Consider the following 13,366-nt stretch of genomic DNA (forward strand, 5'->3'; position numbering starts at 1 on the left):
CTTTCCCTAAGGACTTGTTTCATTCCAGTCTCACGTAGTTACAGAACTGGGGGGGTGTGGGGAGAGCCTTGATTGCTTTACAGGGTGAACATGGCAAGTTGGTCTCAGAGGAGACCTGGTCCTGGTGAGTGGAAACTGGAGGGGGGGCGAGGGGAGGGCATGAAAATGAGGCTGTGTTTAATCATACCAGGAACCTACCCTGTGTCCACCAGTGTTTTGGTGCAAGTGCCACTTGACGCAAATTATTTCTACACCTTCTTCTGCATACTTGACACTTTTCTGATTTGTCATTTCCAGTTTCTGACTGTCCCCACCTTTCAGACCTGTATGCATCATGTCCCTCTCCACTGCACCATCTGTAGTTTCTCCCTCAGTGACTTACACTTATCCAGATGCCTCAGAGATGTGGGTTCAGTTCCGGACCACTGCAATACAGTGAGTCACACGAATTTTTTTGTTTCCCAGTGCATATAGAAGTTATGTTTACGTTATACTTTAGTGTATTAGGTGCAGTAGAATTATGCCTAAAAATCAATATACCTACCTTAATTTGAAAGTACTTTTTTGCTAAAAAATCCTAACCATTATCTGAACCTTCAGTGAGTCATAGTAGTAACATCAAAGATCACTGATCACAGATCACCATAACAAATATAATAATAATGGAAAAGTTTGAAAGATTGTGAGAATTATCAGAATGTGACACAGAGATACAAAGTGAGCAAATGCTGTTGGGAAAATGGCACCGATAGACTTGCTGGACGTAAGGTTGCCACAAACCTTCAATTTGTAAATTAAAAAACCAGAATGCACTATCTGCAAAGGGCAATACAGCAAAGTGCCATGATAACGACATATGCCTATAAAGTGTTGTGAGGTGTGCACACATTCTTAAATAGTCCTTGAACACCAGCTACTCAGTTCCAATTGTATTTCCCTGGGCCTGGACACAGTCATCCTTCTGCATAGTATGGACATGTTCCCAGCTGACAAGATCTAGCTGAAGGCTGTTGGCAGAGGAGGGAGTAAGTGATCCTGCCTCTCCTCCCTGTGTTACACCCTGTATTTGTGCCCTTTGTCCTGGAAAGTTACCCCCCTTCTGTGAACTTTAGATGCCCAGTACTGCAGAGCAGCCCTCCCTTCAAATTAGTGCCTCATCCTGAAAACATTCCCATGGATTCATTAGCACTTTATTAGCATTCCTCTGCTTTCAGATTGTCAGTGTGGAGCAGAGGATGAGGAGATCCCTTCTGAGCAGAGTGTTTCTGGAGGAGAGTCACAGGTCAGGACTTCTCAGTCAGTTCCATCGACCCAGAAGACTCATCCCTGTGAGAAGTGTGTCTCAGTCTTGAAAGACATTTTGCAGCTGACTGAGCTCCAGGCAGCATATCTTGGGCAGAAACCATACTTTGGTGAGGGGTCCAGCAGCTTCTGGTTGAATGCAAGCCTTCACCAGTATCGGGAGCATGGCAATGGAGAGAAAAACCTTAAAACGGACGTGGACAGGTCCTCGATTGTGACGAGCTGCAGACTCCCTGTGTCAGGGAAGCCCTTCCCCTGTGGGGAGGAGGGAAAAGACTTCCTAGCTACCTTGGGCCTTCATCAGCACCAGGCCCCTCCCAACAGTGAGAAGCCACACAGCAGCATTGAGTCTGGGGAGGCCTTAAACAATGGAAAAAGTCATAACAAGTGGATTGAATGCAGGGAAGTTTTTGGCAACACTCATATACTTCACCACCAGAGAGTCTGTGCTGGAGAAGGTCTTGAAGAGTGTAGCAAATGCAAATATAGACTTGTTCAGCATCAGCAAATTCATGTTGGAGAAAGGGCTTATGAGTGCAGTGAATGTGAGAAATTCTTTAGCCGTAAAACCCATCTCATTCGACACTGGAGGGTTCACACAGGAGCAAAGCCTTATGAGTGCAGTGAATGTGGGAAGTCTTTTAGCCAGAAATCTGACCTCATTCAACACCAAAGAGTTCACACTGGAGAAAAGCCTTATGAGTGCAGTGAATGTGGGAAATCTTTTATCCAGAAATCCATCCTCATTAAACACCAGAGAGTTCACACTAATGAAAGGCCTTATAAATGTGATCAATGTGGAAAATCGTTTAGCCAAAGTTCTGGCCTCCTTCGACACAAGAGAGCTCACACTAGAGCAAGGCCTTATGAGTGCAGTGAATGTGGGAAAGCCTTTAACTGTAAAACCCACCTCATTCGACACTGGACAGCTCACACTGGAGTTAGGCCTTATGAGTGCAGCGAATGTGGAAAATCTTTTAGTGAGAAATCTGTCCTCATTCAACACCAAAGAGTTCATACTGGAGAAAAGCCTTATGAGTGCAGTGGATGTGGGAAAGCCTTTAGCCAGAAATCTGTCCTCATTCAGCACCAGAGAGTTCACACAGGAGAAAGGCCTTACGAGTGCAGTGAATGTGGGAAATCCTTTAGCCGCAAAACCCACCTCATTCGACACCGGATAGTGCACACTGGAGCAAGACCTTTTGATTGCAGTGAATGTGGGAGATCCTTTACTCAGAGCTCTGGTCTCCTTCGACACAGGAGAACTCACGTGCAGTGAGTATAGGAAATCCTTTACCTGCAAATCTGACGTCGGTCAACATCAAAGAGTTCACACTGGAAAAAGTCTTGCACATGCAATGAATGTGCTTTTTTCTTATTTAGCTTCATTGTGTTGGAGGAAAGCTCTGTGAGGAACCATCTGAGTGAATCAAATCTCACGTCGGGATATCCACAGACTAGGGATTGATTCACCATAAATTTCACGGTTGTGTGTGAAGCATGTGTAACCTGCCCAAGGTCACTGCCATTTTCTGTGGCAGAAACTATCTCACCTCTAGCATCTGGCAGGCCCTCACAGTTGGCATCAGTCACAAGCCTAGTATGCTCAGAGTAACTGGCCTCTGTGCTGTCCCGTTTGTTGGAGGAAATCATGAGTAACCTGAGCCCTTTTGGAGTCTTCATTCCCTTTTCTCTGACAAGTTAGGGCATGGACCTGACCTGTGTTGGCCCTGAGAACTCTGAGTTCTGCTGGCAGCTTGCAGAGAAGAACTAGCTTTTTCAGGGACACAGTTGGTCTCGGGTAGTTGTGATGAATGTTTCCAGCTTCCAAGTCACCCAACCAGAAATTGCCTGTTGCACATTGCTCTGGTTTGTGTAATAATAAAGGCCTTTTTGTTTAAGCACCTTAATTTTGGAAATGCTCTTCACTGTGTGGAATAGTTTGAAAGCACAATAGGACCGTCAACTTGAGGGGTAAATGACTTTTGTGGAGATCCAAACTTTGGGTGCCTCAGAGGACATGGTATGATGGCCAAATATAGGGCTTTCGTTTTGGCCTAGTTTGCATTGCTGCCAAGGCCTCCTAGGAAAGAATACTTTGTTATAACTTTTTGCCTGGATACAAGAGTTTTGTACATTCTAGTGCTTCTGGAGACAACATGGATTCTTTTTTTTCTTGCCCACAGGGGATAACACACAATGGCCAGCACTACTGAGGGATATCTTAACCCCAGTTCTCCTCCAAATCAACCATATACCCTGATACCTGGAATTCCATAGGCTAGTGTCCATAGTTGTAAGGCTGCAGGGGCAGGGAAGACCACAATTGGTACAGAAACACTGGTTACTAGGGAATGGAGGAGACTGCAGCAAGCTACATGGAACGTACCACTTCTAAAGGTACATCCACAAATGTTCTACTGACAATGACTGCAGGATGAGTGTGTCCAGAAATCTCAGGACCTCCAGGTATGTTTATGTTGTGAAGTCATTGGCAGACAAAATAAGGGTTTTGGGGGATCCCTCTAGCCTTTCTGAGCTGTTGACCTGAAGGCCATTGCTATACAGGCAACAGAAGAAGGGGGGTGAGATACTATGGTCCAGGCATGTGTTTTTTGTGACCCAGCCAGCAGTCTTCTTGACTCAGCTGGAAATGGCCTTCACTGTTTGCCAGTATTTCCTGTCCCTGAGGAGAGGCTGCCCCTCAAGGCATGAGGAATGAGGTAGTGGAGTAATTTTCTGAAGAGTGGGATATTTAGATTTTTATTATGAACCACTTTTTAAACGTACATGATGGTATAACAGGCATAGAAATGTTGTACATATTTAAAGTGTACAATTTAAAGTTTTCACATGTATACACTTGTGAAACCATTATTATTATGATAATGAGCATATCTGTCACCAGCATATTTTTCTCATGCCCTTTGCTAGTCTCCTTGCTCTCCCTGGCTATACAGACAACCATTTATTTACATTCCTTTACAATAGATTGCATTTTCTAGAATGTTATGATTGACCATAAAGTGTTTACTATTTTTTTCTGGTTTCATTGATGCTACATAATTACTTTGAGAATAATTCATTGTACTGACATGAACATTCATATTTCTAAGAATGCTTAGAAATGGAAGTTTTCTCTTCCATGTATAATTGACTGTGTTCATACATTCATCTGTTTATGGGTATTTCAGTTATTTCCAGTGTGTAGCTTTTGTAAATAAAAGCTGATATGAACATTAGTTTACAATTACCTATATGGATATGTTTCATTTTTCTTGTATTAATAACTCAGTGCAGTACCTCAGTCATGGGGTAGGTGAATAGTATAACTTTTTAAGAAATTGCCAAACTGTAATCTAAAATGTTTGTGTTTTTTTGCATTCCCACCAGCAGTGTGTGAGACTTCCAATTCCTTCACACCATTGTCAATACCTGGTAAGGTTACTTTTTAATTTTACCCTTTTAAAATAAGTGTGTAGAGGTAATCCACTGGTTTTAATTGCATTTCCCTAAGGATTTACAACGTTGAGCATTATTTCATGTGTTTGCTGTATATCTTCTTTAGTAAGATGTCTATTCTTTTCTTTGTCTTATTTTCTATTTTGTGAATTTGGCTATTTGCTTTTTAGTTACAATAAGACGAACAACAAAGACATGTTGGTATTTTACTTATTTTTCAATGATGTGAGTGACTTCTTTGCTGCATGGAATAATTGTTTTTGAATACTGGAAGAATATTTTGTTATTTTTTGTTATTTGAATATTTTGTTATTGTTTTTTGTTTTTTGTTTTTTTGATGGAATGCACAGTGTATGGACACCTATACCAAATATTTAAGTTTCATCAGCATTATTAACATATTCTCCATCACTTTTCTAAGTGTAGACATTCAATATACTGCATTCAGTAATACTATAAATCAAGCCTTGGTTTGTAGTGTTTGCCAGTTTCTTTGGTATAAATACCATGAACAATTTCAAACTACCAACCTGATGTCACTGAATAGAGTTGGGAAGAGTTGGCAGTATCACACCATTCTAAACAGAGAAATGACTAGAGAGAGATGATGTTTCAATATTTGTAACTTAAAAGAGTTTGATATATAATTGACTTATGTATATATTAAAAATGTCAATTTTGATGGTTTGATGCATAAAATTTCCTTAAGCCCTTTTTAAATTTGTGCTTTTCAACTTATAAGATTTCTGATACAGGATATAGTCTACTGTTTGTAATTGCTATTTTCAAATATATACAAAAGTAGAAAAGACTGTCTTATGTATTCCCAATCTTCTGTCATTATTTATAGTGATTCACGTTTCATCTCTCATGCACATTAGTGGGTTCTTTTACTTAAAACCCAGAGATTATGTCATTTAATGCATAGTTTCTTGAGAATGCTTTTCTAAAATGTAAGAGTATTTCCATAATGACAATAACTTTCTCACACAAAATAAAAATATTTTAAAATGTGATAAATATTTATCAGTGCTGAATTTTATCAAAAATATATTTGTTCTTTAAGGCAGACTACAGACGTACCTTGTTTTATTGTGCTTCACAGATACTGTATTTGTTTTTAATACATTGAAGGTTTGTGGCAACCCTGCGCTGAGCAAATCTATTAGCACCATTTTTCAAACAGTATTTCCTCATTTTGTATCTTTGTGTCACATTTTGGTAATTCTCAGTTTTCAAACTTTTTCATTATTATTATACTTCTTACGAGATCTGTGATTAGTTATCTTTGATGTTACTTTTTTTTTTTTTTTTTTTTTTTTCCCCAGCGGCCATGGCTCACGGGCCCAGCCGCTCCGCGGCATGTGGGATCTTCCCAGACCGGGGCACGAACCCGTGTCCCCTGCATCGGCAGGCGGACTCTCAACCACTGTGCCACCAGGGAAGCCCTGATGTTACTTTTTAAATTGTTTTTGTCTGTGCCATGCAGCTTGTGACATCTTAGTTCTCTGGTCAGGCATTGAACCCGGGCCCTCGGCAGTGAAAGCACAGAGTACTAACCACTGAACTGCCAGAGAATTCCCAGTTGGTTTTTTTTGTTACTTTGTTTTTTGTTTTTGTGATGTTACTATTGTAATTGTTTTGGAGCACCATGAGCTGTACGCCTATAAGATGGTGAACTTAATTGATAAATGTGTGTTCTGACTGCTCCACTGATTGGTCATTCCCCTGTCTTTCTCTCTCTCTCCCCTTGGGCTCCCTATTCCCTGAGACACAACAATATTGAAATTAGCCCAACTAATAACCTACAATAACCTCCAGTGTTCCAGTGAAAGTTTAGAGTCACTTCACGTCTTTCACTTTAAATCAGAAGCTAGAAATGATTAAGCTTAATGAGGAAGGCATGCCAAAAGCTAAGAGCTTGTACGTCTGTCGGGAGTGGGCCCAGAACAGTATTTATATACTTTTTCCATATATATATATATATAATTTTTTTTTTTTTTGTGGTATGTGGGCCTCTCACTGTTGTGGCCTCTCCCGTTGCCTAGCACAGGCTCCGAACGCGCAGGCTCAACGGCCATGGCTCACGGGCCCAGCCGCTCGGCGGCCTGTGAGATCTTCCTGGAACCAGGGCACAAACCCGTATCCCCTGCATCAGCAGGCGGACTCTCAACCACTGCGCCACCAGGGAAGCCCCAAACTTATACTTTTGGCGTTGCTTGGGCCATACACCTTTATAGCAATATGTGTATTTACTAGGAAAGTCAGGATCCAGCAAAAGGAACAGCAGAAGCCAATGTAGTTTGAGATTCTAATTTTGAGCTCCATCCAATTAGAGCTACTGGGGCAAAACTTTAAGGCTTGGAAGCCACCAAGGAGGCAGGTAGTGCTGAGGGAAACCACTCTGGCTACTCTATGAAAATAGAACACAAGTTTATATCCAGCAAAGACCAGGAAATATTTCAGTCCAAACACTGTCATTTCATGAGGGATCCCTTTGGAGAAAAGAACTAAGCAGTTGGCTAAGACAAGGTGGTTGAGGATTTGGTCTCTGGGTGTGAGACTTCTTCCAGTGAGCGAAGTGAAAGTAAAAAAAACAAAGAAGTGAGGAGTTTCCCAGGATCCCAACTTTCATCTGAGTGAGGAGGATAATCACTCAGTCCAGGTTAGTAGAAACCATCACATCAGTAACTTAGGGATAATGTTTAATCAGAGTCAGAAGAATCAAATTGATGTTTGATGCCAGGACAGTAACTGCAGGGGTAGCATCCATGCAGGTGTGGAAAGGAGTCATCTGGACACTAATGCAGTCACCCAGAGGCAGAGCTCTCCCCCAGTCCCTGGGACTCCAGATACTCCTGCATGCTGGCAGGTTGTGTTCCTTTCTGGAGGCTCTGGGGAACCAGATTCTTGCTTGTTTGGGTTGTTGGCAGAGTTCAATTTTATGTGATTGTAGGACTGAGGACTCTCAGCTCCCTAGATCCTCTCTGCTTGTGTTGAGGACATCTGCGAAGTCCCAGTTTCTTCAAAGAGGTTTTTGTGTAACTGACAGCTCTGACCTTTCCATCTTGCTGAGTCAGGACTAAGGTTGCTGGCTGTCAGACGTGTACTGTCCTTAGCTCCTACGGTTCCTCTCCCGTCCTAGCACAAAGCTGTTATCTCAAAACCATCAAACGTCCTTATCATACTGCCATGTCTCTGACTCTGATTCAGTCTGCAACTTTCTCCCTGCAGCTGGGATAGTTTCTCCACTTTTTAAAATTAGTTAATTAATTAATGTTTTTGATGGGTTTTGCTGGACGTTACAAGTACTTTTTTTTTTTTAATTTTTTATATTTGGCTGCATTGGGTCTTCGTTGCTGTGCGCGGGCTTTCTCTAGTTGCAGCGAGTGGGGGTTACTCTTCATTGTGATGCTCGGGCTTCTCATTGCAGTGGCTTCTCGTTGCGGAGCATGGGCTCTAGGAACCTGGGCTCAGTAGTTGTGGCTCACAGGCTCTAGAGCACAGGCTCAGTAGTTATGGCACATGTGCTTAGTTGTTCTGCAGCATGTGGGATCCTCGTGGACCAGGGCTCAAACCCATGTCCCCTGCATTGACAGGCGGATTCTTAACCACTGTGCCACCAGGGAAGTCCTAGTTTCTCTACTTTTAAAGACTTATCTGTATTTTTTTTAAGATTATTTTCTTTGTATTATAGTAAAAAATACATAACATCAAATTTATCATCAACCATTTTTTAAATATATATATAAATTTATTTATTTACTTATTTATGGCTGTGTTGGGTCTTTGTTTCTGTGTGAAGGCTTTCTCTATTTGCGGCAAGGGGGGGCTACTCTTCGTTGTGGTGCACGGGCTTCTCATTGAGGTGGCTTGTCTTGTTGCAGAGCACAGGCTCTAGGTGTGTGGGCTTCAGTAGTTGTGCCTTGCAGGCTCAGTAGCTGTGGTGCATGGGCTTAGTAGCTTCATGGCCTGTGGGGTCTTCCTGGTCCAGGGATCGAACCCGTGTCCCCTGCATTGGCAGGTGGCTTCTTAACTACTGAGCCACTAGAGAAGTCCCCCAGCACCATTTTAAAAGCCTTGACATAAGTGACTCCATTTTGTTTCACATTTCACACTTGGGATTAGAACAAAAACACTGACAGAAGAGACATGTTCCTATGAGACCTCAGTGCACATGAATTAAAGTGTTTCTTTTTGTCCTGTTAATCTGTCTTGTGTCAGTTTTTTTTTTTTTTTTTTTTTTTTGGCCACACTGTGCGGCATTTGGGATCTTAGTTCCTGGACCAGGGATCTAACCCACTCCCCTTGCAGTGGAAGCACAGAGTCTTAACCATTAGACGGCCAGGGAAGTCCCTTGTGTCAATTTTATTATTAGTCCAGCCACAGGAACTCAAGAGGGGTAGAGGGGGAAATTTCCCCCTCCCTGACATAGCCTTGCCTCAGTCTCCCATAGTCCCAGTACCCATTTCTTTCAGATATTCCATATTGGGCATAGATGCTTTGGCACAATAGAAATGGATTAAAATTAAGACTTTGACATTTACAAATTGGCTTGAAATATGTGACCCCATGTAAATCAAAACAGGACCTTCAAGGATTAAAACTTATGTGTGATAAAATGGTGATTATACCCCTTTGCTTCTCCATTTACAGTCCAATTTTGCTTGTTCTTATATCTGAAAAAAATAATGAGCACCACTTGATAGATTACTACAACCTTAATGCTATGGTCCTGTCCATCAAGGTTCCATATCCAATACCCAGTAAAACTTACTGATTCTGTTCAATCAATAACGGGTGAATATTTTTTGCTCTATAGGTTTTGCTGACATGTTCTGTTCAGTGCCTGTTTCAATAGCCTCTACTGCAGTTTGTTTCTACCTTAAGAGGGATACAATACACGTTTTCCTGGCTACTCCAACATATTCATCATTACAAATTTTACTTCCAAATTAAAATCAGTAGGCATTCCTGATAGTGCCCTCAGAAACTCTGCCATAGAGCTGATAGTGCCCTCAGAAACTCTACCATAGAGGATTTGGCAGCTTCTCCTTAAACCTGCTGGAGTCTGGACACACGATGGCTGTAAGTTGACCAAGGGCTTCTGATACAAGAAGCTGGCCTTCTCTGCCCATGCTGTCTGCCATTAAAACCACCAGTGGGGCTTCCCTGGTGGCACAGTGGTTGAGAGTCCGCCTGCCGATACAGGGAACATGGGCTCGTGCCCCTGTCCGGGAAGATCCCACATGCCACAGAGCCGCTAGGCCCGTGAGCCATGGCCGCTGAGCCTGCGCGTCCGGAGCCTGTGCACTGCAATGGGAGAGGCCACAACGGTGACAGGCCCGCATACGGCAAAAAAAAAAAAAAAATCACCGATGACTGTCTACCTCCTGTGTATTCTGGAAATAGAGGCTCTCACAGACCCTGAGCCTGTAACTCTCTGTATTCAGCTGCCTACCATGCTTTGAGTCATGGAAACAACACAGTCCAAGCTCAGCACAGCTACTGAGGCCTTTGTAGATTAAAACAGCCTGGAAACAAACCTGGAACCTCTGGCATATTCCACCTGTAGGAGTGGTGGCATCCTCTGTCTTTAGTCACATGCCAGATTCCATGGTGCTGGAAGGTCACGTCTATTCAGGCCCCTTGTCTACCTGGAGAGCCCCTTGGGATTAACTGAGTGAACTGCAGTGGAAGATGAACAGCACTGCCAACCATCAGACATGGTGGAGCTCAGTGAAATGTTGGTTCTTTCCATCCTTTAGCCAGGACATCCCTGATAAAGCACAGGACCCAAGGGACAACACCCTTGGGCAAACTTCAGGCAAGAATCTTAGCATGGGATGACCTGGCTCACAATGGCCACATCTCCACATTTATTGTAAACTGTTGGGTCATTACTTAAAAATTGTCCCCTCGGTAAAAATAGCAAGAACCTCTAGGAATCTCTTGCCTCACAGTTAAATCAAAATCACACGTCTCCACATGTATTAACACCACAATATGAGGCCTTGCCAGGACATTCCTTTTTCACTTTGGAGTTATAATTTTAACCTAAACTTCCTCCACAAATAAATCAAAAACCTGTCAAGTGCAGCTGCACACCATTCTTGTGACGATTTTTCTGCTTCTGGTCGGAGTACTTTTATCAATTTTCAAGAAGCTCCAACCGTCCAAGGAAGCCATTGTTTCAACTAAACATGGCAAATGCTGAGGTCCACATCAACTCAAGTGGGTACCCTCTTAGAAGGGACAGGCCCATCCAACATCCCAGACAACATCATCCTGGCCCAGGAGCTCGTTGCTGGAGATGACATCACCTCAGATGATAACAGTTCAAATGACGTTGTCCCAACCCAAGACCTCAAAGTTGGAGTTGACTTCACCCCTTACACTAAAATCTTCACCCCGGCAATGCCCATGGACTGCCTCTCCTAAGGCACAAATTGGATGCAGGACATGTATTGCATTTCTTCCTTTCTTTTATTATTATTTTTAAAGGCATTTATTTATTGAGGCTGCGTTGGGTCTTCGTTGCTGCACACAGGCTTTCTCTAGTTTCAGAGAGCAGGGTCTACCCTTTGTTGTGGTGCGTGGGCTTCTGATTGCAGTGGTTTCTCGTTGTGGAGCACAGGCTCTAAGGCGCGTGGGCTTCAGTAGTTGTGGCGCAGGGGCTTAGTTGCTCCGCAGCATGTGGGATCTTCGTGGAGCAGGGCTCGAACCTGTATCCCCTGCATTGGTTACGTGCCTGTAAAGAACAATAAATAAAAGCTGTGAATCAAGTTTATTCAGTATCTTACTGAGAACTACTGCCCAGGAGACAGCCTCTCAGATAGCTCTGAGAAACTGTTCTGAAGAGAAAAGAAGGGAGATCAGGGGACTTCCCTGGCAGCCCAGTTGTTAAGACTCTGCGCTTCCAGTGCAGGAGGTGCAGGTTCCATCCCTGGTCAGGGAACTAAGATCCCACATGCCACTAGTCAAGTCAGGAGAAATTTTATTTAATGGTTTTACTGTTTTTCTAAGGGAAGATGCAAGAATCCAGGTTCATAAAAAATTTCTCCTCAAAAAATGTAACTTTCTGAAAGCCTGTTCTGCCAGTTTTCCCAGAGCACAGAGTGCCTCATTCCTTATCTCTGCCCCGATCTTTTTTCAGGGTGTGTTGGGGATCAGTGACTGCAGTGGCTAGTGACTCAATCCTTATAGATCCAGATGGCTAGCAGCATTCTTTAGTTGGCACTAGCAATGTACATATTTTATGTCCAAATGACTTTATGGAATTGTTTGTTCATTTGTATCTGTAGACTCTTCATTGGAGTATAATTGCTTGACAATGGTGTGTTAGTTTCTGCTTTACAACAAAGTGAATCAGCTATACATATACATATATCCCCATTATCTTCTCCCTCTTGTGTCTCCCTCCCAATCCCCCATCCCAACCCTCTAGGTGGTCACACAAAGCATGGAGCTGATCCCCCTGTGCTATGCGGCTGCTTCCCACTAGCTATCTATTTTACATTTGGTATTATATATAAGTCCATGCACTTTCTCACTTCGTCCCAGCTTACCCTTCCCCCTCCCCTTGTCCTCAAGTTCATTCTCTACATCTGCATCTTTATTCCTGTCCTGCCCCTAGGTTCTTCAGAACCTTTTTTTTTTTTTTTTTAGATTCCATATATATGTGTTAGCATATGGTATTTATTTTTCTCCTTCTGACTTACTTCACTCTGTGTGACAGATTCTAGGTCCATCCACCTCACTACAAATAACTCAGTTTCGTTTCTTTTTATGGCTGAGTAATATTCCATTGTATATATGTTCCACATCTTCTTTATCCATTCATCTGTCAATGGACCCTTAGGTTGCTTCCATGTCCTGGCTATTGTAAATAGAGCTGCAATGAACATTGAGGTACATGATCCTTTTTTTTTGTTTTTTTAGTGGTACACGGGCCTCTCGCTGTTGTGACCTCTCCTGTTGCAGAGCACAGGCTCTGGACGCGCAGGCTCAGCGGCCATGGCTCATGGGCTAAGCCGCTCCACGGCATGTGGGGTCTTCTCGGACCGGGGCACGAACCTGTGTCCGCTGCATCGGCAGGCAGACTCTCAACCACTGCGCCACCAGGGAAGCCCACATGATTCTTTTTGAATTATGGTTTTCTCAGGTTATATGCCCAGTATGTATCTGTAGACTTTGGGAGCACCTATAATATTACTTTTACCGTCTGGGAAACATGCTTCATGGGGTCTGAAATAGTATTTCTGAAAACTTTTAGTGATTACTTGCAGACAACACTCGCCATAAGTCTCCCTACAGCTTACTCTAAGAAGTAACGAAAGCCTCTCCTCCAGCCTAGTTAGATCCCTCGCAGTGCTTCTGGGTTTGTGGGGGTGGGACCACCAGCTGGAGCCCTAGCTAGACCTCTGAGAACTACATTTCCTAGAGGACTGTGCGCCGAGAGGCAGCATGTCTAAGCCAATGAAAACTCAGGGTAAAGACATTCCTGCGCATGCGCTTCTCATCGGGGAGGGACTTCCGGACTCCTCCTCGTGGCGGCCATTTTAATCGCTCTGGATTTGTTCTAGTTCCAGAGCGCTCCGTG

General features: G+C 43.1%; 1 protein-coding gene across 1 annotated transcript in view; it reads left to right on the top strand.

The window, feature by feature from the left end:
- LOC103073511 (zinc finger protein 501) overlaps positions 1 to 11,205 on the top strand; it is a 15,011-nt gene extending 3,806 nt beyond the window's left edge. Inside the window, 3 exon segments of the mRNA XM_007457511.1 lie at positions 1,215 to 2,573; positions 2,575 to 2,646; positions 11,015 to 11,205. Coding sequence (XP_007457573.1) covers positions 1,215 to 2,573; positions 2,575 to 2,646; positions 11,015 to 11,205 — 1,622 coding nt within the window.
- The last annotated feature ends 2,161 nt before the right edge of the window (positions 11,206 to 13,366 follow it).

The sequence above is a fragment of the Lipotes vexillifer genome, unplaced genomic scaffold (genome assembly GCF_000442215.2).
Source record: "Lipotes vexillifer unplaced genomic scaffold, Lipotes_vexillifer_v1.1 scaffold995, whole genome shotgun sequence".
In the NCBI taxonomy this organism is placed as follows: domain Eukaryota; kingdom Metazoa; phylum Chordata; class Mammalia; order Artiodactyla; family Lipotidae; genus Lipotes; species Lipotes vexillifer.